The following is a 27,354-nucleotide window of genomic DNA, read 5'->3' on the forward strand; positions in this document are numbered from 1 at the left end:
CCCTGGCAGCAAAGAACTGCAAATGGGGGTGATCCCACACAGAAATTGAGTACAAGGTTGCCTTCCAGAAGCTGGGCTTAACAGGCGAGCCACTTTTTTCTGTGCAGACAAAAATTACATTTCTTTTTAAACTCTGGCTTCAGAACAGAAAAGCAAATCTTCTCTAGTCACCCAAATGCAACAAGAGGGAAAATCATCTACAAAAATGGCATCAAGCCACATAGCTCTGGCATAGCATGTCACTTTTGTGACGCCCACATGCCACAAGGAAGTTGAACAGTGCCCAGTGGAAAGAGGGAAACAGAAGACATCACATGCAAAACCTGTGAGTCTGTGGAACTCCAGCAGGTGGTGGTGGTTACTGCCATTTCCCTTCATGGACTTCTGGGGAGTTCCAAGGACAACTCACACCCCCTTGAGCCTGAGTTCTCACATAATCAAGGAAGACACTCCATGTGTGTGAGCACTGAGCTGTGGTCAGTGACTGGGCAGCTGCTCTCAGACTAACTCTAAGTAAGCTTCCCAGCATCCAGGAGAGCTCTGGCAGTGGACACCTTATTGTGAGGGAACATCCAGGTATTTTTGAAATACCACAACTGAGAAGAACTCTGTACTCATGTGGACACTCTGAGAGGAAGACCTGAGCCACCTGCCGAGTATCTGAAGAAGCAATTGGTCATGGTATCAGTTCACTGATATAAATAGGCATTTTCCAGTGCCCTGATAAATCTGCTCAGCGTTATGGATTGGGCATCACCTTACTGTGATCAGCTCTGTCACTCTCACAAGTGAGATGCAGCAAAAGAATATTTCCCATTTAACCTGAAAAATTACTGAAACAATGCCAGTTTCTTGTGAGAAGCTCTCCTCTGTCTGACACACCCAAAACCTGCTCGCAGAGAATAGGGGTTACAAAAGAATTCTTCACATGGCTTAGGTAAAATCAGTCTGTCACTCAGTTTTTTCTGGTTTTGTGACACAATTATTTTTGGCCTCATGCACGATGTAGAGACTGCCTTCCTTGGTGCCAAGCCGGATGTGGGATTTTAAAGCTAAGGGAGTGATTAATTTGTATTCTCTGCAGCAAGCTCTCAGTATTATATTGTCAAAAAGTATTCACCCTCCTGCCAGGGCAGGAAAAACCCCAGAAGTGTACATGAATGGTGGAGTTCAGAGGGAGTAGGGATTCAGGCACTGGCAGGGCTCTGCCAAGGAGAAGACTGCTTGTGGCAGGTCATCAGGCAGTGCCAGCGCAGAGTCTGCCCTCGGGGCCTCCTCTTGCTGCAAGGTCACTCCCCACTTCTCAGCACAGAATGGTTCCCTGGTGGCTGCATTGTTTCCTGCCACAGAAGGGTTAAAGAGAGCAACTCAAACACTCAGGGGTTGTTGAAAGAAAAACGTGATTGACTAATGTGGTTTTGAGTTCCTGGGCGTGATTCTCGGTGAGACCGGGAATGCTTTGGTGCTGTAGTACTCCTTTCACTGCCCTGTCCTTACAGTACATATTTGCAAATAAGCAGGTGTGAATTAGGCTTAGAGATGATTAGCCTGATCTGCAAGGAATGGCTTGATTAGCAGCAGTAGTTCCTGACAGAAAACCAGCAATGTGCCACAGAAAGCGGAGAAAGAAAAATGTCCAAGCAAGGAATCAGCAATGCAACCTTTTCAGGTGTCTTCAGGAAGCTAAATGTCCTGCATGAGATGGTGGAAAGCCAAAATGAAAAAAAAAAATTTAAATTAGAAATATTGCTCTGTTAACCTACTGTGAAAAGACTAATCCCTTCCAAATTCGGTAGTTGCTTTAACCCTAATCAGGAAGAAAAGGTTGTCACACAAGTGAATTTTCATACTTCTAGAAGAATTTGCACATTCTGTTTATGGGAACCACGCTCTTCAGTCAGGAGGAGGATGAGGACCTCCAGAAGGACCACACAGCTAGGTGGGAAACCTGTTCCTTGTTTTTTATGAGCAACCAGCAGTAATCCAGTATCCCTTTAAATTGCTATGTGTCTATAGCAAGGATTATCTATATAGGTGGAGTCTTGTATTATTCAAACAACTGTGGCAAAAATTTTTATTCCACTTCTCATGCAGTCAATTATGTCCCCTTACAGAAGCTGCTTAAGGTAATGTAAGAGATAAATGTGGAGGTGGTTCGTGATGCTGAGCTATTGGTAACATCTGAATATATCTCAACCACCCCACCAAAAGGATTTTTTTAAATAACTACTACCCTCACATGCATTCCCTCATGAACCTGCGTGTGTTTTGGAGGAACATACACAGCAAAGAGTACATAGAATGGTGGACAGACACTTACTTATGACTCCTTAGACCTTCATGAGAATATTCCCTTTGGTGGTAGTAGAGCCATGTTGTATACACACGACCAGGTTCACCAGGAAAAATAATCTAGAAGCTTCACAGTTTCTTCAGATAATTTTACAAAGAGCCTCCAGGATGCACACTAAGTGATAGAGAGGTGGACAGAGCATCAGGGAGCTAGGTCCCTTCAGAATCTCCCAGGAAAGAGCTTGCAGCAAAACAGGTCTGCAGCATCACTATTACAGAAGTGTTGTCTGCTGAGGTACCACTCCCTTTTCTCAAGCATCTTTTAGCTTATCTGACACTGGAAACACAAGATGTGCATCTAGTAACAAATCTGGACAGAGACAGAGTCCTAGAAATTGAAATATATCGAAGAAATTAGGAAAGATGGACAGGTTAGAGAAGAAAGAGTAGCAAAGAAGGAAAGTTAAATCAGACATCAAAGAAGACCAAAAGGGACAAGGTTTGAATCAGATAAGATCACAATTTGCAAATCTCTGAGGATTTTACAGATACTGAGCTTTTTATTCTCTGGCTGAATGATCTGTTGGAAAGGGGTAAGAATCACCAAGTGGAAGTCAGGAAGCAAAGCGAAAGGTTAAATTTAAATGTGACAAAAGCCTGGGGCTTATGCCACAGATGCTTAAGTCTCAACCTCCACTTACAGACTGCCTCCTGGACTTAATTTGAAATGGTAAATCCGGTGTTAGTTCAAGTGTTCTGCTGCTGACACATTTGACAGTAAATGGAAAATCCACTGAATGTGTACTTAGATTTAATGGAGTTTTCTCAGTAGGTATCTATATTTGTATGGAAAGAAAAACCACACAGAGCCTTCTGAGTTTTATTCTGTGACCTCCACATTTAAAAAAGGCTAAAACATGCTTATGTATGAACCTCTATGTATGAATTCACACTCATGAAGATATTTATGGATACATATATGTGTACGCACAATAATGCAATAATACATACAAAAACAAGCTTGTAGATACACGAATACATCTCCTTGGCAGCATATTACTTTGCAACTCTGATAAGCACACCGACCCATGGCTCTTTTATCTCTCCCAGTACCTTTGCTTTTATTTTCTCTGCAGGCTGCACAGCGGTACCATACTTTACCGAGACTCTTATTCAGCCTCCATATGTGGAAACCGAAGCATAAGAGACTAAGATAACTGGTGGCACCCTGCCACTGCTGGGTGAGCTTTATGAGGCTGACTCTGAACAGTGAAGTGGAATGGCAGCCAGCCACAAGGATGTGCAGGCAGAGCTCTGATCCACAAAGTGAAAAATAATTGGCTAGTGGGAAGAACTTACCTGTGTGCTTACTTTGGTAACAAAACATCCTGATATCCTTGTAATATAATTCGTTCACATTAACTGGTGAGGTTGTAGAAATCAAAGAATTTCCCAGCTCACTAACAATACTTCATGAGGAGTCTTTGTGAAAAGAAAATCTGCAAGTGAACATATCTGTATTTTGGAATGTTTTTCTACTCTAAGCAGTCCATCTACATTATTCTCACTCTACTTTGAGTCACAGAAGTTCTATGTATTTATCTTTCTGATTTGACTTAATTTCTATGTCTTTGTTTCAATGCACAGATTTTGTCAAAGCACGAAGCAGAAAAGTAAGTACCCCAAACCCTGTGGGGATTAGTGTCCATGCTCTGCTCGAGAGCCTGAGTCAGTCATCACACAACCAGCAGAGCTTTAAATATGAAGGGGACCACATAACCAGGTGGACTTCGTTTGAGAGAAGCTATAGGTTGTACCAAAGAGAGAGTTCAGAGCAGCTCTAGGAGCTTTCAGCTCTGAGATTTTCTTCCACAAGCACTCAGGGATTGCTCAATGATTAAATATATGGTTAAACTCTCCTCAGAATTCACCTGGAAGCTGTCATGGGAGGCAAACCCTCCATCAAAAGCAGAAAACATCTACCAGGACCTGACATGAGAACCTTTGGGCACCTTAAAGGATGGAGTTCATTTTCTTCATTGCAGTCCATACTAAACATATTAGCTCCTGGGCCATCTGCAGGCAGTGTGTCAGTGGAAGCCACAAGTAAGGGTGGTCAAGATAACTAATTCTTATTTTTTTTTTAAGCCATCAGGGCCCCAAGAGGCACGGACCATAATAATTGTCTTAATTTTTTATTGTGAAAACAGTTTGGGGTTCTTTCTTGCTCAGGAATGTCACAAGCTTGCTTTGGCCAAAAGCTGGTTACAATGTGAACAGGCTAGGAGAGCCAGAACTAAGGAAAATGAGCCTTGGCACAGACAGAGCATCAACAACCACCCCCAAAGTTGCTGGGAAGGTTATACTGTGATATCCTTTGTTTGGCAGCCTGTGCCAACAGCTATTTACATGGGAACACTTGGTCCACTTTATGAATTTTGCCCTGCAGTTTCACATTGTTTCTTTCTCACCCCCCCATAATAACTTGTGTGATCAGTTTTCTCTGCCTCTTTAAAAGCACAAGGGGTTTCCAGTGGATGCATGGAGTGGCTCAGTTCCAGGATGGACTTGCAAATGAAAATAATTACTTATTTCTTTTATCTGAGTGGAGGTGCTGAAATGCAATCACCATGGGTACTGTAATTATCATTCCACAGTCACACCTCCTGATAGATGATTTGCTTCTGTTGAACGGAGCATGTGTGGATTTTTGAAGCTGCGTTTTAAAATCAAGTGCTGCTGTCAGTTACATGTTAGAGCTCCCACGGAAACAGTGGAAAATCCTCTAGGTTAGCACAGTCTTTCTAATGCAGACTAGTGTTTCAGTGATTAATGATGAGACATGATTATAGCAAGAACTGACATTTACTGTGATTAATTGATCAGTTTGAAACAGAGACAAGTGCTTATTTACATGACTAACTATAAGCTTCTGGAATTTTCTGCTCCAGTAAACTGTGGACGAAGATAGCAGGACAAGGTGAAACTAGGTCCATATACAGATGTCTTGGGTTGCAATGCAAGATGAAACCAAAAGTACATATTCTATCTGTTGAAACCAGGTGGGGCAGTTTTCTTTATCTCTTTCATGACCCGTCCCTCATAACTGGAGGATATCTTCTGTTAATGGGCCATTGAGTGCCACTGCATGGCTGATAAAATTACATCATCCCACTGTGAGATGCTCCATCCAGGGGGAGGAGCCAAGCATCTAAACCAGTATATCTTTAGCAGCTTGGAATACCACAGCAGCCTTTCTCCACTGAATTCCCAGAGGAGAGAGACCAGACCCATCTACACCACCAGACCTTCAGAGGAAACCTACGCCCTTCTATGGTGTCATTATTTCAACAGAACCACATCTGTCAGTCCAGGACTGCAGCCACCATTTAATTGGACTGCTACAAACACTCTGACCAACAGGAACAGGGTGTCAGATTATATTCTGATTCTGTCACTGGGTTGTGGGGGTTTTTTTTGTTTCTTTGGTACTACTGCATTTTTATTTTCATTTTCCTAGTAAAGAACTGTATATCCCCGTATCCTTGCCTGAGAGCCCCTTGATTTCAAGATTATAATAATTCGGGGGGAGGGGGTGGTTTACATTTTTCCATTTCAAGGGAGGTTTCTGCCTTCCTTAGCAGACACCTGTCTTTTCAAACCAAGACAACAGACAGTAGAAGTGAGATGCAGGGCTCCCAAATGAAGTCATTGTAGGTATTGAGGTAGTAGGACAGGATCATGACAAACCAAAACTAGTGGCCAGGATTGTCTGCACTCTGTAAAAAACAACCCCTCTGCCCCTGCTAGATACAGTGTCTGGACTATGCTTTCTGCCCTGATGGAGCATTTTCTGTGGTTCTGTTCCTCTTGAATCGTGAGGTAGAAAACAAGGCTATCTGAGAGGACAGCAAGTCTCCAGAGATGTTCCTTTTGGCATCCTGACCATCTCTCTCCAGATGATGTGCCCTGGGACCCCAGGAGCCTGTGTTGGAAGACCAAAACTGAGGGGATGATAAACCCAGAGACAACCCCAAACTGGTTCAGGAGTGACTGCTCCAGATGGATGCACACAAATCTATGGGGCCTGATGGAATTCATCCCAAGGTACTGAAGGAGCTGACCAGTATCATCACAGGACCTTGCATTATTTTTCAGTGGTCTTGGGAGTCTTGAAAGGTTCCAGGTTAAGTGGAAGGTGACAATGTTGTTCCAATGTTTCAAAAATGGTAAGAAGGAAAACCCTGGTAATTAAAGGCCTGCCGGTCTCACTTCAGTGCCTGGTAAAGGTACGGAGAAGGTTATTCTCAGAGACAATTATCAGGTCCTGAGAGGGATATCCTGGACCACCTTCTCTGAGGTAGACAACATCTGGGATAGCCTTGGGCTAAATTAAGGCAAAACAACACCAAGCGATCAATTAGAAAGTTTTATTTATACAGACCACAGCAATTTAAGCCATATGATAGGTTCAGCAGCCTGTAGCAGCAACAGCTTATACATTTCTGAACAGCTTGCAGATTAAACCTTTCTGAACAACATGTGGCAACAGTGATCTTTGAGCAGCCTGCTGGAGCAGTAAGTTAAACTTTTAAGAAGAGGGAGAAAGGAAGAAGGAAAGATAGAAAAATGGAGGTAGAGCAAAAAAGACTTGGCCTTGTCCAGTTTCTAAATACAGAAAGGTAAATACATCTCTTGCCAAGGAAAAGATACATGTATCATATTGCTAACAGCACTTTGTTATGAGCAGATGGAAATATAAACTTTGGTTGGAAGGTTCATCTAGAGGTCAACTTTGGTTCATGGCCTCAGGGCCTGTTGTTCAGGCCTCAGTACTTCACCTTCAGGGTAAAATGTCCAGCACACAGCTAGAGAAATCCACAGGGCTCTGGGTGAGTCTGATGCCTCAAGAAGTTACAGTCAATAGGTTTACATCAGGCTGGTGACCAGTCACCACTGGGGTTCCTCGGGGCTCATTTTTACAGCCAGCGATCTTCAACCTTCTTATAAATCACCTGTATGGAGGAATCAGATGTAGGAACCAAAATTAAGGAATCTTGCCAATGAGACTTGTAGGAGTAAAACGGGCTCGCAGTGGGAGACTTCTCTAAGCCAGGCTGCTCTTGGGATAAGCAGTTTATTATTTAGGTAGAGGGTGGAAGAGATCCTTTTACACTGCCAGCCACAGCGTAAACGTGCTCAAAGAGGGAGAAAGAGAGAGGAAAGAGGAGGCTGAGAGCATGAGGGCAGAAAGTAATGAAGGGGGTAGAGAGAGAGGGGCAAGAGAGGGTAAGAGAGGGTAAGAGCCTAAGAGGTAAAAAAGTCACAGGTTAAGAGAGGTTAAGAGGGAGCTTAAGAGAGTAAGAGGTTAAGGAGGTAAAGAGGTAAAGAGAAGAAAGTAAGAGAGTAAGAAGTAAAAGTACTTAAGAGAGCGAAGCTCTTGTTACAATGCATTATATATTTTTCTATAGTGAATATTCTAATTCACAGTAACCAACCAGTACATGGCACACGTTCTATAGAATTTACATACAGCCTATAAGAACTACTACATTACCATAGTGTTACATTTTAAAAGCTAGTCTTCAAATTCTTCTCTTGCTGCTTTGACCTTTGGATTCACTAATTAGGGTATTGTTCAATCAACAGGGATTCTCCTTCAGCTGGCTAGGCTACTGTTCTTTGGTTATATAGTAACTAACAGTCAGTATCCTATAGCTCAAAGCTAGTTTTCATTTCTATTTCAATTCTAGGTTTCATATTTTCAGAATATTTTGCTAAGCAAACATATTCATAAGGTTTCTCTGTTTAATCTTCCCCAGCAAGACTAAACTAGGAGGATGTGTGGATTCCCTTGAGGGTACAGAGGCCCAGCAGAGAGATATGGATACTGAAGAGCTGAGCAGTCACCAACTGCATGAAATATTACAAGAGCAAGTGCTGGATTCTCCAGCTGGGACCGGGTAATCCTGAAATTTGGGCAGTCCTGAAATTTATGTAGTCCTGGAACCACTGACCAGTGATGGGACTAGTGTAAATGGAATGAAACTGCATTTGTGGATGCTCAGCTTGGACATTAGAAAAATTTTGGGCTCGTTGACTACAGTCTTGCTTCAGATTTTTGCAGCGTTTGCACTACTGAATAGTTGGAGATGTCAGCAGTCTAGGGTGGTCTTCTGATGGTCTTCTGATGCCATTTTAAGCTTGGTTTCTTCCTTTATGGTCTTCTGCTCTTCACTTATGCTACCTTGGATATACATTTTGTAATAGCAAACATATCTTAAAACACACCTTTTGCAAGACAACTTACATCTTGTGAAAGCCATTATTGCCCCTTTTACGTTGCCTAAAAGTAATTTAAAAATTTACCATACTTAAAAGCAATATAAGACTTACTCTAATTATCTACAAACAGTTACAATTTCATAATTAAAACAAACAAATTATAGCAAAAGCCAACTACTACAACTGTTTATAACACGGATGATGCTTTTAGCCATGTTGTTCAGTTTTAGGTAGAGTGAGTAGAAGGGAGTTAGAATTGATGATCATTCTGGATCTCTTTCAACTTGAGATATTCTGTGATTCTTTGGTTCTAGTAATGAAGACCCTGAAATGGAAATAGAAGTATGACATTTAGATCCTCCAATTGCACTTTGATCCTGCTGTGATTTGAAACAGACATAGCAGAAGCAGTCTATTAGCTGTAGTAGCCCAAGATGTTACTTTTCCACATATGCCATATGAAATGGATTTCCCAAATAACCAATGACCCACATAGCCATAGATTTCTTTCACACTCTCATTTACTAGAAATAGCATTTGTCAGAAAATTCTAATACATAGAAATCAAATGCTGAAGCACTTATATCAGCTTTGATAGATTTTTTTTTTTTTTAATACAGTCCTTCCCAGCCAAGGATGTGGACCTATTCATCCAAGCAAAGTCTCTTGGCTCTAGGGACAAAAGCTTTCAGCACTGTTGTTAAACACACTCTTCTATCTCCTGCCTTTCAGGAGGTCTGGCACAAAACAAAAACAAAAGCAAAGGCTGAATTTTCCCAGGGTACAGACATTCTGTTTTGAACAGCTTTTCTCATCTCACAGAAACTGCACCCTTCCAACCAGTCACAGAAGTTACTGAATGGAATCTAGAAGGGACTTTAATAATATATGCAGGGCCCCAGTGACTGGGGGGTTTAAGACCACTGCAGATGTTGAGAGAAAGGGGCTGAGTAACATCATTTGGCAAAGTGAAACCCAAGCTCAAATCCAGGTTAAAAAGGAATCTGGTGGACGGTTTCTGAGATGAGACTGGAGTTCCAGGTAAAAATCAAGGAATTTCCCACCCTGGAACCCAAAGGAGAAAAACTGCACTCATAGCTTTTCCTTCATAATATTGTTGCCTTTTTCAACCTAGAAATGAAACCTGAGATTATTTTAGTATAGGAGGTAATATAAAAGTGGATTTTTATTTGGAGGCCTCCAGGAGCAGTTATGGAGAATGTCCACAAAAGCCCCCCCATACAGGGTGAATATAGGTGATTTAGGAAATTAGCATAATTGATAAAAAGCACCAATTAGGATGACAAGTGGTAATGCAACCCAACCTCCCCCACCCCCCCCCCCCCCCCCCCCCCAGGTCAAGCTCCTCTGGAGCCCCCCCTTGGTATTAGCTGTATTTGTATTTCTTTATGAAAATGTGTCTCAAAGACCTTGTTCTCAACCGTGGCTCCCAGGAAGAACCAAGATAGGATAGGGGCCTTGTAACCCTGGGGCTTGGAGCTCTGGAATTTGTTTTGTCTTCCTGCCTAGGGAAATGGCATGGAAAAGTACTGAGAAAAATATCTAGAATACAATAATAGGCTACAGAGTCCCAAATATATGTGCAAAGAATACAGAGAACATATAGAAGAAGAAAAGGCAAAAACCAAGACAGCATCAATGTGATAGAAAAATACCCACAGTTCTTCTCTTCCAGTGGGACAGGATAGTTCCCATGATTTTAGCACATTATTTTTTCCAAAAGCCTGCTGCAGTACTCTTTAAAGTCCAACTAGAGCTACACGTGAACAAGAGCTTCTTTCCCACTCTTTACAGCTCAGTTGCTCTAGACTGCAAATACTTTCATGTGATTCCCTCTGTCTCTCAGACTGCACTGACCGTAAGGATAGTTCTGAGCTTTAAACGATTCCTCCATATCTCCAGTTGATAATCCACGGGTGTGAAATCATAACTGACATCGCCTGCTATAAAGGTCTCCCAGCAGTATTCATAGTCTGGACAAAGAGAAGATAATTAACCTGAGTTTATTCAGATACCAAAGAAGCTCAAGGAACAAGACTTTTTAAGCTCTTCCTTGTGTCCATATCACAGAGATAGCTTGGCCATGGACAGATCAGCTGATGGATGCTGTCCGCTCCATATTTGGAACCAATGCCATTCACTCTGAGCAATTTTTTTCCCTCCCTCAACTGCAGAGGAGCTCTTCAGCCAGCCTTATCCCAGCAACTGCATTTATTCCCTTAGGACAAGGGAGGAGGACAATATCTTCCATTCCCTCAGGAGTTCCATAAGGATGGTATATCTCAACAAGGGGGAATTTTCATACAAATCTGATTGCTAAGGGTCCTGCCCCTCTTCTCCTGTGCTATATAAACATCGTTTTTTTGGATGTGACTCGCATTCACTGCATGGTGATGGCTGTGCCCCCAAAGAAGCTGAGTGGGACACAGGGCACCACAGAGGCAAGCCCATGCCCAATTCACCCAGGCACAAAGTTCACCAGATCACCCCTCCCCAATCCCACAAAGCATGGGAAACCTTGCCTTCTTCTTCCATGACATCAATGGTTATTCCCTGCGAGCTGTGAAGTTCCCTCAGGCCTTGGCGGTTCCTTGCAGTGTCTGAGTAGTAGAGCCGTGCTACTCGGATGTCTATGTTCACATTGCGATGCATCTCCAGGAAATCCTGTATTACCTGACAGCACTCTGGGCAGGGGCTCCAGGACAGGTACCAGGTGATGTTACAGAAATTGTTGTTTCTTGGCTCGAAGATTCTCTCCAGGAAGTACCGTTCCGCATGGTAATTGTTATCATTGTCATTTCTGACCCAATGCTGCCAAAAGTTGCTGCTCCTACCCCACTCCAGCTCGCACAGTAGGTACGTCTCCCGTGGATACTTGCGGGGATCAAAGTGTTCTCTTAATGCCCACTTAGATATATACATGCTGAAACAGAAGAGAAACTTCAAGGAATCACTGGTTCCAACTGTGTTTTCTCTAGTACTCCAGCACATTAAAAAGGGGGAGGGTGGAGGAAATCAGAGGAGAACTGAGAAGGGCAAAGCACAAGACAGCAGCACAAGGAAAACGGAGAGGCAGGCACCAGGCAGGGTAAAGCAACTAAAGGAACCAAACCCAGAACTGCTAATCCTCCCCTCATCTACAGCTGCATGTAGAACTTTCACTGCCTCCCCCCTCCCTATGCTTGACCTCTTCCCCATCAGTGGGAGTATTTCTAAAAGCTCTCTATAATTTTTCATGTGTCAGACATTTTTACAATGTTGTTTTCCTATGTAGCCCTTTTCAATGTAGGGAGCTGTTGTAAATTTTGTAAAAACTAATACAAAAAAAAATAAAAGAATGAAAATAAATGCACTGATACACAATGAAGCTGAGTGTTTTTCCTTATTGATTCTCTCGCTGTTTGTACTTTTGTAAGGATTAGCACAGTCAGCACCATCCTACATGAGAGAAGGAGAAAGACATGCTCTATAGAAAAAGATGCAACTCCCAGGATGGATATTTTCTGACTTCAGAAAGGACCTCTAAATATTGTCAGTTAAGGATCTACACAAAGACTGCTGGTAGTCTTGAATATATCTTTTATACTCAGTAATTATCCATAATGCATAAATAATGAAGACTCCAGAGGCACTTTGTGGCCTTAGTACAATTGCATTATATAGTGATTTATATGAGAATACAATTCAGATATATGTTTTTCCCCATTAGAATAATTCAGAGTAAATCTAGTAGACAATTGATCAGATTCTGAAGAGAGAAGCAATAAGCCTCTGAATTGTTTTATAGATTAGTACTCATTAGTAATAAAAACAAACAAACAAACAAAAACCCAAACCAAACCAACAAACAAAAAGCACAACAAAAACCACAAATAAGCGGACAAAAAAAGTCACAAAACCCTCCCAGTCTGGATCAGGGGCAAATGAAATCTTGCAGAAAAAGTAACTGTCACATATTCTCTATGTGCAGGACTTATCACTTATGTAAAAAAGCATCTGATTTATCTGAGTCAGTCAGAAGGCTTTGTCTTCTCACCCTGTCTCCTTCCTCATCCCAGCCTCCTAAACATTAAAATACATATGCACACAAACCAGTTTATAAACCACAGGGTGTGTCTCTCTTTATCTTCTCCGTATAAACTCCATTTATATAAACCATGCAGATTTATCAGACTTTCTATTGAATTTATGTAAATGTAATAACAAATGTTAATGTCACCTAATTTAATTCTAGTTTAATTCTGGTACAGGAATAACTATTTTATTATACATAATTCCTTTAGTAGGTTGTTAAAAAAAACACTAAGAGAGACAAAATTGAAGCACAGAATCAATTTTTATGCTTTCTCATTTGAGGTGTTAAAAAAGGTGCACATTTTCCATTTATACTATGCTATTTGGAAATTGTCTATTAGATTAAATTTCTGTAAAACTCAATTTTTAGGGAACATATATATAATAATGCATTAAAATAATACGTTCACAACAAATTCATATTTACATATTTATATATAATTCATAAAATACATATTTATATATATAAATATATATATAAAATAAATATATAAAATATGTGACTGGTTGAAGTTCACCAAAGAAAATTCATTAAACTCCCAATATTCAAGCCAAGTCAGTTCACCTAATTTTTACAGAAGGTACCTTTAAGGTTTTGGAAAGCAATGTCACAACAGATTACAGAGATCTGATTGGTTCAAAGGTATCTGTAGATATTCCCATCTGATTATAACACACAAATTAAAACTTCCAAGTCTTACTTGAACAGGTCTTAGGCACCCTCTTGCCTGTGTTTTGACCTTAAAATATTGCACTCTGGACAAGCCATTGCAATGGGTGTCCTGTGCATATTTTCAGGGACATAAATCTATTTCTTTAGAACAATCATGAAATACATTGATCTTCAAGATATAGGCACCTTAGGGATGTGCTTAGCCGAGTGAAATTTACAGTGTAATCAACTTAATGCAATATGACCAAAAGCCTGTATTCTTATTAATATTTGCTACAGCTGTAACTTGCTATTTTTAAATAGTAGATTAATGAAAATTTAAACACTACCAGATGGACAAATGAGAAATTTTAAAACTGTGATAAAACATTCACACACTATAGAATATATACAGAAAGGCAGCGTTCATTTTTCTCCCCAAGTCAGGTAAGAGAATACTTCAAGTAAATCGTGAGTTTACAGATGCATTACCCAAATCCATTAAATCAATTCAACTATTTTTAAAAATTTTTCTAGTTATCACCATCCTTCCTGTTCAGCATTGTTACGCATGGCACATGTATGCACACAGAGCCTAACTAAAAAAAAAATTAATCACATAACAGCTGTTGATACAAATATTCGTAGTTAGCAAATAATTAAAGATATAATGAAAAAAAATTATTATTTTTCTATCTGAATTTGGTTCATCAATCTCATAGTGGTGAACTTGTAATCCTTTCAGAATTTGAGAGCTGCAGAGAAATTCTGTAAAGTGTGACAAATAATTTGAAAGGTGGATTGTACCCCAAAATGTTTAGAGGAATTAGGGCAGAAAAGGCAGAGGGATGACAGCCAACGTAACCTAGCCTGTCTCCTAGGCTTTATTTTATTTTTTATTAATACACAGCTGCTACGTAAACCTGCATTAAACCTTGAAGTTGTATTGACTGATTACAAAATACATTTTAAAATGTGTTATTTATGTATTTCCTACTGTATGGTCCCATCATCCACAACCTGAACAGAATGCAATGAGATGATTTTAAAATGTACCAATTTTACAAGAACACCTCCTAATACGAAAATCTCTCACTAAAACTGTGTAATAAACTGCATCATCACAGGCATTTAATAATTTTCCTTCCTCTAAAACTTTTTATTAGAAACTATTTAAAACTCTTCTCATTGCAAGATAATAATAGTAATAATGATAATGTCTAAAAATACGTGAGCGTAGACTTGTCAAAACTTCTTCAATCCGCATTTTTTGTCCCTTGCTAATGCTTCACACAACCAAGGCACTTCTTTACTGAACTTTGCATTAAAACTTCCTCCTCCCTCCCCACCCCACTGAAAGGAACAATGGTCTGAGACACTTTATTTTGGGTGGTAACAGCTGTCTCAAGACCTCGAAACTGCCGAGCAAGGAAGAGGCATTTTCAGCTCCTCTTGCCAGCCAGTTCCCGCCTCAGCCCTTCCCAACACCCAGCATCTCTCCTGTGCTTTTACCATGTCCTTCGATGGTTTATGGCTCCCGGGAGAGCTTCTAAACCAGTGGGAACTTCCCCAAGAGGCTCAGGCTGCAGTGCAGTGACACTGGGGACAAAGGTCCCGCTCGGGCTCGCTGCCACCAGCATCGCCCTTCCCCGAGCAAGGCCGAGACCCTGCACCCACGAAGAGCCCCCCGCCACCCCCGGGGCTGCAAAGCGAGGGATGCCCTGGCGTTAAAGCAGCAGCAACAACACAGAGCTGAAGGTGGGTTGCTTTTTTTTTGGGTCAGCAATTTCTTTTACCCTCTAAAACCTCTCCTGGGCATGGCTTCTCCTTTCCCGGTGGACGCTCCTGGCGCTGTCCTGCTCCCTGTCCCTGCAGCCGGGGCTCCACGCTCGCCCACACCACAGCACACCCCCAGGCTCCGCTGGCACACGGTGATGAAAGACGGAACAGGAAAACTTGGCCTGACCACAGTCGGTGCCTCTTAATGACGTGTCCAAACATGCCTCCCCCAGCTGTGCTCTCTCCTCTTTCCTCTCGCCTTATCTGAGCTGCGGGGGGCTGACACACGTTTCCAGTTAAAAAACTTATTCATTGAACCAGCTCTCCCAAGCTGCTAAGTTTCAAAGGGATGATAATGCTCGTGATGATTCTTCCCAGGGTCGCAGCTGTTCTCTGTGGTGTACAGACCTTCCCTGAAGCACCTGAAGCTCAGCTCCGCGCAAAGCGTGGTGGCTCTGCCTTGTCTTTCCACGCTTGTCACGACTTTGTCAAAGATGAAGTGCTCACAGACACAAAACACAACGTGAGAGACTTCACTCACAAAGTGTCAGCAAAGCTTCATCACCTTCCCTACCAAACCCAGCAGGGTTTCCCCTCCGGTCTTGAACAACGCTGCCTGAGCACAGGGTGCCCAGCATCTGAGGGGGGTTGTGATAAATGGAAATGATTCGTGCTAACTAAATTGTAACTGTTTGGAAAGTTATTATTATAAAGCAAGAAAGGGAATTAGTGTTATAAGGCAGATGGACCCCTTTACAGATGTTACATGTTAAAAATAGGATACAGGATGCAGTTTTAAGATAAGTAATGTCTCAAGAGAAAATCAAATGGACAAAGCTGGAACGAATTCAAGCATAGGGCCTGAAATTATAAAATGTAAGACTAATTAGTGGAATATAATGCTTACTTGCATAACACAATGCTTAATACACACATGCAACCTGTAAGGCTATCCAGAGGACAACAAGGATGAGTGTAAGCCTTCACCCAAAGACCACCAAAAGAAGACTGAAGACCCCCTAGCAACAAGTGAAGCATGTGCCATGAAGTATAGGGATGTAGAATTTAAGAATTGAAAGTGGTAGGAAACTTACAGGAAACATAAATTAATATGTGTAAGCATATAGTATATAAATTTAGTTTGAATTGCTTTGTTTTGTACGTGAGGTAGGGTGACAAGCCCTCTTCATACCCCGGTCAGTTTTGCTTATGTTTTAATCATATTTAATTACTAGCAAATTACATACATAAATTACATTCTTTTATTAAATTGTATTCTTTTATACCAAATTGCTATTCAATTCACTAAATTGTATTAATTTTCAATGAAACTGCTGTTAATTCAATACACCTAGCTGTCAAATTTCATTTATAACAGGGGTCTTAGATTTACTTGTTGTCTATACTCCTCTTCCTATTGTATTTTATTAAAACAGCTGTTCTTTAACTCCTGTCTTGTCTGACCAGGCCTCTAAAATGCACACATCTTGGAACTGGATTTTGATTTGATCCTTGTGTGTCCCCATCAACTCAGAATATTCTATTCTGCTGATGAATATATGAACAAGAGTGAAAAGGGGAAAAATCCATCTATTTTGAGATTTGTAAAAAACCAGGACATTTGCATGATCCATTCCAGTGACTCTGCTCTGACAGCAATAGACTTGAAGTTTATGACATGGGATGAAGTCAAAACATGGGATAAGTACTTTCCTAAACTGCAAAAGCTCTGTTCCCTACAATGTGCCTGTCAACAGCTTTCTCCAATGATCTATGCAGTATGTGATGGGCTGACACTAATGCCTGTATCTCTTCTCCAGAAGCCATTTCCCATTCGTCCCCTCTAGCTCCACAAACCATATGGATTTTATCTGTGACCCCTGCAAGTTCAGACACACACACTCTCATATTGTTATGAATATTTTGATCAAATAATTGGTTATATCAAAATAAAGGGTTAGCTATGATTACAAGTGGAAAATTGCATAGTATAAGGTATAGAAATATCACTAGTCTATGTTTGGAATGTTTAATCTCACAAACCTCACCAAGAAGATACTGGGCCCTTATGTTTTGGTCAAGAAGCTATGGAGGACATCATGCTCACCAGTTATGCTAATGAAAAGGTTAATTTCAATCAGTATAGGAGCAACTTATTTGGTATTGAGTATGTGTAGAGAAAAACTTCGTTTGGAACCTGTAAACATTGTGGGTGCAAAAGGGAGGGAAGAGAACAGGCTTTTTTTTTTTTTTTTTACAAGCATTACTATTTAAGTTATGAAAACAGTGGGAGACACACCAATGTGTATGTGCCTGAATTAACAATGCCCTTGTTGGAAAGAGATTTATTGGGAAAATTGGATGCTTAAATAACTTTCTGTGACGAAGAAATATAAATTCAAATATCAGAATCAAAAGCTGTTGAGGCAAAAGTTTTTATGTTACAGGAATAAAAAAAGAGCTGGAAGAAATCCCAGAGGAGGTAGAAAATTAAGGCTATTGTTACATACAGCTGAGATGCCTGAATGATCAAAGATGGCCAAACCAGAAAGGATTACTTTCACACCTGAAGCCAAACTGGTAAAGCAAAAATATCCTTTTATGTGGGAGGCAAGCAAAGAGATGGAAAAACATATTGAAAAAATGCTAGAATATGGGTTATTGAAAGAGTGTAAATTAGAATATAACATTCTGGTATTACTAGTTATAGATTAGTGCAAGGTTTAAGGGCTATTAATAAAAAGTACCTGATATTTATCTAGCAGTAGCTAGTCTGTACACACTCTTGACAGCACTGGAAGGGGAATATAAATGGTTTATGATGCTCGATCTTCAGGAGGTTTTCTCTGCAATACCTCTTGACACAGATAGTTATAAATTGTTTCCTTTTGAGTGGGGAAGTCCAAACACCAGGTGGAAGGTGCAGGTGATGTGGACCGTGCTCACAGTTAAAAAAAGAAGAAAGAAAAAAAGAAAAAGAAAGAAAAAAAGAAGAAAAAAATTGGAAAGCTGGAAAAACAAATTCTGAACAGAACTTTACTACAATGTGTGGATGATATTCTACCAGCAATCAAGACTGAAAGTAAGTGCCTCAGTGCTAGTGTAAGTCTATTAAATTTCTTGGGGGTATTTGGATACAGAGTGTAAAAGAAAATGGCACAAATAGACAAAGAAGCAGTAATATATTTTAGTTTTGAGATCTCGCAGGAAAAAAGAAGCTTGGGAAGCAGCTGAAAAGAAGCCACTTGCCAGACTCCAGAGCCAAGGAATACAAGCCTTCTTAGGTACAGCCAGATGCTATCGGTTATGGATTGCCAGTTATGGGGTATTGGCAAAACCCTTGCACCACCCTCCACCAAAAATACTTGGTATAAACTCCTGAGAGTCTTTGAAGGGGTCTTTGAAGCCCTAAAGGGACCTTAATGCCAAGCCCTGCATTGGGCCTCGCACACTTAAACCAAACCCTTTGAGTTATTTGTGCAGGAAAGGATGCACCTGGCACCAGGGATACTGGTGCAGCATTTGGGTCATGAAAGTATCCTGTCCAAACAATTGGACAATGGAAGTGAAGATGGATACCTGAGAGAGGTGGCAGCTGCAGAGAAGCACAAAAGCTCCTGTGTGCCCCACATGGGCACAGCTGTCTTGGAACAGAAAGGACAACACTGGATATTGCCAGCAGGATGTTGCAATACCAGGTTGCTCTATTGGAGCTGAACAATGTTGAGCTTAAGGTAAACACTGTTTTAAACCCAGCCATATTTCTCCAGGCTTTTAAAAAAAAAGCCCAGAGAGCTTTGGATCATGACTGCCTACTGAAAGGAATGAGAGGGAGGTGTTTTTACAAAAGAACTGTGGGCCTGCTTGTAGATAAAGCCAGATACTGATAGGGGGAGGAAGCATAAATTCCAGAGGAATTCCACTAATTGACAGAGACTGTTGCTGACTCAAGGTCGTGCTAAATTCCTGAACTGAGAGAAAAGGAACGGAGATACAGAGGAAAGGGGCGGGGGGGGGGGGGAAGGGGTGGTGCGCATAAGAAGTGGGTCTGTACCTCTCAAGTACCTCAGCCAAAGAGGAAATAGAGAGGGAAAGAGGGAAATGAGACTGGGAAGTTAGGATAACAAGGAGGCTGTGCCCTCTAGCAATTTGAGAGACCCCATGGGAAATGTTCCACGGTCCTTAGTATTATTTGAATAAAGTTACAGGACTCCTCTGTCTCCTTTTTGGACATAAACCTCTGGCATCTTGAATTAATTTTCCTAACTCTGGTAACCACTGAACAAGTGTGTTTTGGCAGGCCTGAGCTCAAGAGTGATCCCATCCCGGACCCAGAACTGGACCTGCACTCCAGTGTGAGCAGCGTGGTACAAAACAGAAAACAAGCAGCTGCTTTTGAAGTAGGAACCTTGACTCAGGTAATAGAAGCCCAGGCTGTACCTTTTAACAGATCAGCACAAAAAGCAGAATTAGTGAGCATACACTGAGTGCTAGAAATCACTGAAGGAAAAAGGGTAAACATATGGACTGATTTAACATATGGGTTTGGAGTAATACACCGTGAAACCACATGGAAAAAAGGGAACTGTTATTGGCATAGGGGGCTCCTATTAAATACAGAGAATAAATTAGTCCACTGCTGCAGAGTGTGCAAAAGCTGAAAGAAGTGGCCGTGATGCCCTTGTAAAGCTCATCAGTTTGGAGGCTCCCCAGTTAATACAGGGTATCAATTCACTGACAAAATAGCTAAAGAGGTTGCTGAAAAGGGTATCTTTACACTAATACCTAGCAAAAAGTTGAATGTCTGGGAACAAAAACCAAATTATAGCAATCAGGATAGCCAATTAGCCTCATCATAAGAAGCTACAAAAAATCTCAGCAAATGACTGGTAAATTTATGTGGGCACGTAGCTGTACCTCCACAATTAATGTATAAGATAGATAACAGAACTAAAATATGAGGAAACTCATTAGGAAAGAGAGAATATGGTAACTACTTTATAAAGGAATATAGTAAGCACAATGATGGCAGAAAATAATAGATCAGTTGTTGAAAAACAAGTGATTTGTTTTGTAAAATAATCCCAAGGAGGGAGGAAGGCCACCTCCAGGGCTAGTAAAACACAGGAATTTACATGCAGATTATTGGCAAATTCGTTTTGCAGAATTGCCCAGGCAAAATGGGGACTGGTATATTTTTGGCATTGGTTGATACTTTTTTTGGATGGCCAGAAACTTCCCCATGTCACACCAACAAGACAGGAGAAGTCTCAAAGGTTTTGCTGAAATTAATATTTAATAGCACTGAAACTAATTTTTTCAAGTTTTAAAAGATACATCACAGATGTAGTAGGATCAGTAGGATCAGCAGGACTAGACTTGCCTGTACATCTTTTCTGAGCAGGAGATTTGGTGTGCATCAGAACCTGGAATTTTGGACCAGTCCAGGAGTAGTGGAAGGGACCAGATCAAGTTCTCCTGGTAACCCACACTGCACTCAAGGTGGAAGGAATTGAACATTGGGTTCATCACACACTGGTAAAACCAGCAGCCACACATTAAATTCAGCAGAGACAAGACTGACTCTTGACAAGACATGGAGCTTATATATATAATATCTTAAAAAATCCTATTGTTTTAGGTATGGAATATTATTTTCTAGGGGAATACTATTTATTTGATTTAGATGAAGATGATAAATAATTGCATATTTATAATAATAATAATAGAAACTATGTTTTTAACTTTTGGGAAGGGGGATGTGGTTTTAAAGATAGTGCAAAAATTTGGCAGGTTATAGAATGTAACTTCTATAATATTTTGCCAATGCAAATCTCTGCAGAAAATCCAGTTTTGTGGGGCTTTATTCATCAGTTTAACAAAAATTTGGAAACTAATGTTAGTGGGAGCCTGGGGCAAAGTAAAAACTGAGCAACAGGAAGTATCAATAAGAGATGGAGATCTATTGAAATTGAAGCGTGATTTTACTCAGATTCCAAACTTTAATCCTGGTAAATTGAAAGTGAGCTGAGAAAAAGAGATATAAAAGAATTGTTATTAAAATTGAATGCATAGGTAAATGGCACATTGGCACACCTTATCATCCTGAAGGATGGCAGTCAGTAACTTGTTGAGTGAAGGTGATTTTTGTTGCCAGCCCATTGAAAACAAGGAACAAAGAGGCCCAAGATTTGACATAGCGTTACAAAGTCCAAAACAAGAAGTGGTTTGCAGGGAATACCAAACTTTAAAGCAGGGAATGTTGTTGACTTGGAAAGAGACCAAGGAAATTTGATTTGCCAACTCAGTAATCTGGAAAGAAGTGCGCTCACCCAGATCACGAAGAAAGGCAAAATGAGAATTAAAAGTCAAACAAAAATAGAGCAATTAATCCTCTTTCTGAGAAAAACTGCAGAGGAGAATTTGATGTTCAGATTAATCAAGGAGTTTGCCAATTTGCAGAAAGTATCACGGCTTACCGCTTGTTTACCAGTACCAAGAGCAATAGGTGAGCCCATTCCATGGGGAATTTTAACCATGAATTTGACTATTGAAGAACATAAAAATGAAACCGCACATTGTAAACAGAAACCTGTAATTGGATGGAAGGAGCAGGTAGAAAAAATTAGGAAACAATGGAAGTCTCCCGGGAACAGAGATGATTTGAGACATTTCCAAATTACATTTTCACCAAAATAGGTAGATTTCAGACAATAGGATATGTTCTTATGATGAACAAATAAAGAAAAATGTGAGCCAAATGTTTATGGAATGGACATGTGGCAAAACTAATCAAACAAAAGAAAAGGAGGCATACTGGGACTCCATTTGGTCTATGGCATTATTTTTGCAATTTCAGTATATGACAAAGGCCCCTTGGTGTTTTACTTGGGATGGCTCAGTTTTTGCAAACTGGCCATTTATGCAAGAAAGGGGATCCTGGTATCATGTAAAGCAAAAGCCAGTGTCATGATGGAAATGTGAGAGGATATATAATTGTAGTCCTGTTGATAAGGTAATTAATATAGGCTATTCCTTCTTTAACTGCTGCTTTAAGTATGGATGTTCTGAGGCCTCAGAAATAATCTCTAATTGACTGATAGGAGGGAAATCTTATTTAGCTGCAGTAGAGCTAAAGTTAGGAACCTTGGGCATTTAGTATGGGCAATGAGTGATGGGACTTGGACAACTCCTTTACCTTTAGATGGTAAAGTATAGCAAGTTTCATTAGGTATGCCAACTTTATGTCCCATTGGGAAGAAAGCTCCTTTTAGGGGAACAGTAGAAAACCTGCAGTTGGAACAGGTGAGAAAATCAAAAATGGATGAAAGATGGAATGAACCTTCATCTGGAGTGAAAGTTAGTTGGGCCTCAGAGTGCTTATTGACTCTTTTAGTAATATACAGGAATAAAGAATGGATATCAACTCACAGGACACGTAGAAAGGCTGGCAAATGCGACCAGGAAAGGATTTACTGATTTAAGCATGCTGTTACAAGCAACCTCCAGGATGGCTTTGTAAAATGGAATGGCTTTAGATATGCTTCTGCTCAAAGAACATGGGGTTTGTGGATACTTTAAAGACAGAATGGATCCCTGCTGCATACACATTCTGAATGTGACACAAGATGTAGAGCATGACCTGGACTTATTAGAAAATGTAGAAGAAAATATTCATGAGCTTCTACATAAGACAATTGGATAGATAAAATTTTTAGTGGATTAGGGTGGAATATTAGTTCACGGGTAAAATCACTGATTAACACAATTTTGTTAATAGTCTTCACAGCAATTATGTTGATCTACTATTTTTTAAAGAAGCAAATTAACAAGAAGACTGTGGGGAATTGGATGATTATCCTAGCAGTAGCTAGACAACCACATGCAAAGGAATCACTTCCAAATCTCCCACCATTGTGTAGTGAATAAGATTTGGATGAAAACATTGAAATAATTTTCAAAATTTTCAAATTATTTTGATCAAATAATCTATTAAATGATATTATAGGGTTAGCTATGATTATAAGTAGAAAATTGCAAAGTGTAAAGTATAGAAATATCACGAGTCTTGTGTTTGGAATATGTAACCTTAAAAACCTCACCAAGAAGTTACTGGACCCTTATGTTTCAGTTAAGAAGCTATGGAGACCATCATGCTCACCAGTTATGCTGCTTGGAAACCCACTCCAACTTCCCACCTTGATTTTAACATTAAGGATTCCAACCAGTAGCCCTCAGGAGAGACTATCAGTGATTGTTTTAGCCTAAGAATATTGGTGAAGTTATTAACAACTGAAATCAACCAATGCAAGTGTTGTCTTTAAGAACATGCATAGTATGCATAGTATGTAAAATAAGCCATGTACTGATGATTCAGCAGAAAAAGTATATAAAATGGATGGGTTTGGTTAGTTAAGTGGAACATGTTTACAGAGGAGCTATTCCCCATATTCCTGGTGCCTGAATAAAGAAATGTCTGCTTATTCACACCAAACTGGTGTTGGATAAGTTTCTTTCGTCCCATTTGGTGATGATACAATGTACAACAGCTGTAATTTCTTAGATTAGTAAATTTACCTGATTGATTCTCACTAACATGCTCTCCATCATGCAAACAACATTAGCAAATGACACAAGGGTGTAAAATTAACACAGCTTGAGATGCAAGAACTTATCATGTCTTAGGTCAGATTCTCTTTCAGTCTTTCAGACTGCATCATCTCCTGTGTACTGCAACAGCAGCATGACATGCTGACCTGGATTTCCCACATCTTAGGGAAGGGAATGCTTTTGCTGTTCTGTGACAGCTTCATGTCATATTGTCAAGCCACAGGCCAAGATTCTCGGAGTGAGCTGGCAGCAAAAGGCTGGATGCTGAGGGCTTTCAGTTTCCAAACACCTGGGGCTGGAACTGCCTCCTCCTGCTGCTGCAGTGTCCTAAGACTGGATGAAAATCACTCGCTGGACTGTTGAAATAACATTTAACCCTCCCACCATGGAATGGGATGTCTTTACTTAAGGTTCTGTCATGGGATGGTGGCTGCCCTCAGAAAGAGCCAGTCCCTCCCAGGGAAGCTGCCCAGACACCTGCTGTGTGCAGCAGGAGCGGGTCATTGCAACGCACATCATGAGCCACGCTCAGTACCACCCGAAACACCAGATCCTCACATGCAAGGCATGGCACAAAAATGTGCTAGCACAAAATCTCAGCTGGGAGGAGTCAGCAGAACCCTGTCAGAATGTGGCTGTGGGCCACACCTGAGCTAGAAGGAATCCCCAGCACGTACCAGGGACCAACAGCACTGCAGGGGTCTGGCATTAAGGAGGTCCAGCTCAGGAGTCTGCTGGGTAAACAAAAAGCATTATTAGTTACAGGGATCTGATAAGGCTATAGATGAAGGAGGTTAGGTAAGTAGATTTGTTGACAGCCAACAGAGAAATGATGAAAACTGATGAGTGATCAGTGTGCCCTCAGCCGTTTTCCTCTTAGGCGCTCTGGTCATATTTGTTATTTCACTGAAAGCTTGAATATGGCAGTGAAAAAAATTATGTGAGATCATCAGCATGTAGATAACTCAACCAGAAATACAAAACATCTTGTTCTGACAGTTCAGTGATGGGACATATGAGTCATAATGTTTTAGTTCCATTTATAACATTCAATATGCTGCTCTTTATTACTCAATGAAATAGAAATCGAAACATAACTGCATTTTTGTAATTTATTTTCCTCTTTTAAAAATTTGCAGAATATCAGGAAATATTTCCTATGCACATATTAGATGTTGGTCCCCCAACAGCTAAACTTTTCTGACCCCACATCTATTATAAATCCTGTTAAGGAGGCTTTATCACCTCACAGAGTTGGATAGTACAGGAGAATCTGTACAAGCCAGGAGGTTTATGGAAGACAATTGTCACCAAAATCAGTGTATCAAAAAACTACAGCACTCCCCAGAACATGTCTCTGTAGCCTCTTGGATGTTGTTGACCTTTGCTGTCAGATTCTGAAGGCTTTCCCTACATCACAGCCCCTCTAGCTTTAGGCTTGCGTCACAGCCACTCATCTGACATTAAATATTTGTTCAGGCCTGTGGGACAAAGAACAGGAAGGACAGTTCAGAGCTCAAAAAACAAAAAGCAAATAAATATCCCAGAAAAAAATTACTGATCCCTGTTTTTAAGCTTGTTTTATCTTTTTATGAAGCATATGCTTCCCTAATGACTTTCAAAGAATTTTGATGATGGGGAAAGACAGTAAAATAGCTTCTGTTTTGAAAGCTGGTGTTTGAAAAAAAAGAAAGATTGGGAAAGTCTGCCTGAGCAGTACAATAGTGTAAAGTATTTCCCCTCACTCTTTAAAGGAGGTCTCTCTTTTCTGCATCATTCCTGTGCTATCCAGACACTTCTCACTGCCAAGAGATTGTCCTAAAAGGTGATACTTCCCCTTGGTTGCTCCAGCTCATCAAGGAAACTCTTCCCCTAAGGAGGGAACATGAGTGAGACAGGCAAAGAAAGCCAGGCTGGGATACAACACACCTCCATGCAGCTCTGCTTGTCTATTCGCAGGACCTTTCCACAACTAGAGGAATTTCTTGGAGTGGTAGCAGAAGTCAGGCCGCCCCTCAGCACTACCTAGACCCCATGCTGCCCCAGAGGCAGCAGGCAGCTGCCCACACATCCTCAGCAGTGGGAGGAATGAGCCGGCAGAGCTGGGGAGACTTGGGCAGGGCTGGCCCCTGTTGTTGCCTTGGGCACAGCCCACAGCAGGCACAGGCAGTGGGACGCTTGTCTCCGGCGGCTGCGGCCACCGCTGCTCCTCTTGCCAGCCTGAAAATGCCCCATCTCCTTCCAGCAGCAGCACCAACAGCTCTGGGGAAACCCCTGCCTGTCCTGTGGTCAGAGCCTAATGAGTGCAGGCTTCTCTGCAAGTACAAATGCATGAGCACGAGCATCGCAGAGGCAATGTATCTAGGCAGTGGAATTCGTCTCTGATCTCTGTCCCCAAGTCACCCTGTGTCATCTCATCTCTTGAATCTGTGCATCTCCAAAGGGAAAACCCAAGCTGCAGCAGTGGGCAGTGGTGAGTGAAAGGAGACACAGGGATAAAGGGTTTCTCTGAGGGCATAGTGGCTGTGCAGGGGATGGTAGGGCAAAGGGTTTGGGCAAGGACGAGGCAAGGAAAAAAAAAATCCCAATTCAAATGAAGACTTCTGTAAGACAAGGAATAAGGAAACTTCATTTTCTTCTCTCTGGCCCCAGTTCACCCTGGTCTTTAGCCTTAGAAAGATAGATGAGCCAGGACCGCTCTATCTTGACTTCAAGCAGCAGTCTGTCTATACAGGGATTCTGTAGCAATACCTAAAGAAGAAGGAACGGGGTGAGCTGTGAAACGGGCTCAAGTCCAAATCCCAAAACAACAGTCCAAGTTATTAGGTTTGCATCATATCTTTGCAGATGTTTTGAAGCAGGATAGTTCCACATACTATCACACAAATTATTCACAGGACTGCAGCAGGACTATCCCTGGCTATTTGTTGATGCTGTTCTGGTGCCAGTTGCCACCCTTGCAGTTCTGTTACCAGGAGGTAAATGGTCTCCTCTATAGGTTTCTATAACATTTAATTCTAATCCAGTCAGTTCTACAGAAGGTGGTAAAATAGGCTGGAGAGCAGCTCTGCAAAGTAACAGATGGGTTTTGGTAAAAAACAACCGGGCAATGCAAGCAAACCAAAATGTAATATGAAACAAGGTATCACACACCTGGGAAGTTCCATTTTCCCAGAAATACCTTCCCTGGCTCACTTCAGCCAAGCTCAAGGACAGCTGGCCATAAATCAGCAGCTCTGTTTCCTGAAAAGCCTCACTCTAATGAGATGATTTTATTCTGACTCACAGCACAAACAGGGTCCCTCCTTCCCTCCCACTCTCACTGGCTTCTGCCCCACATCCTATGTTGTCCTATAAAACATCTGATAGCCTGTGGCATGCAGCAGGGATGCCACAGAGCCAGGTTTAAAAGGAGATATGAACACAAGTCTCACACAGGATAGACTATCCAGCTAATTTCCTCCTTTCCACAGAAACCTTTTGGTTCTGTCCAAGCAACTTTTCCCTGTGAAAGCCAAACGATCCTGGCCAGCTCAGCTATCATTCCTACACAGTGTGCTGTGTCTCCAGGATAGAAACCAACTCAAAGGCCTGCAGAAACAGATTGCCTTTATCTGAGAAGAACAAAAGCTGGGACTAAG

At 41.1% G+C, this 27,354-nt stretch overlaps 1 protein-coding gene across 1 annotated transcript; it reads right to left on the reverse strand.

The window, feature by feature from the left end:
• Window positions 1–6,707: 6,707 nt before the first annotated feature.
• On the reverse strand, window positions 6,708–15,303 carry LOC102100934 (C->U-editing enzyme APOBEC-1-like). Its single transcript, XM_005531041.3, has 4 exons — window positions 15,121–15,303; window positions 11,121–11,521; window positions 10,456–10,571; window positions 6,708–8,902 (listed from the first exon to the last, which is right to left on the reverse strand). Exons 1-4 carry the CDS (start codon window positions 15,141–15,143, stop codon window positions 8,888–8,890), a joined length of 555 nt encoding a protein of 184 aa, XP_005531098.3. The 5' UTR covers window positions 15,144–15,303; the 3' UTR covers window positions 6,708–8,887.
• Between the last annotated feature and the right edge of the window lie 12,051 nt (window positions 15,304–27,354).

Source organism: Pseudopodoces humilis, chromosome 2 (assembly GCF_049639895.1).
Source record: "Pseudopodoces humilis isolate 2021_Gansu_Grassland_sample_001 chromosome 2, ASM4963989v1, whole genome shotgun sequence".
Taxonomy (NCBI): domain Eukaryota; kingdom Metazoa; phylum Chordata; class Aves; order Passeriformes; family Paridae; genus Pseudopodoces; species Pseudopodoces humilis.

Coding starts and splice junctions, on each gene's coding strand:
- LOC102100934 (XM_005531041.3), bottom strand. CDS start 15,143: ATGCCCAGGAGAGGTTTTAGAGG. Junction 11,522..15,120: donor CCCAGGAGAGGTTTTAGAGG/GTAAAAGAAATT, acceptor CTTCTGTTTCAG/CATGTATATATCTAAGTGGG. Junction 10,572..11,120: donor TGATGTCATGGAAGAAGAAG/GCAAGGTTTCCC, acceptor CTCTTTGTCCAG/ACTATGAATACTGCTGGGAG.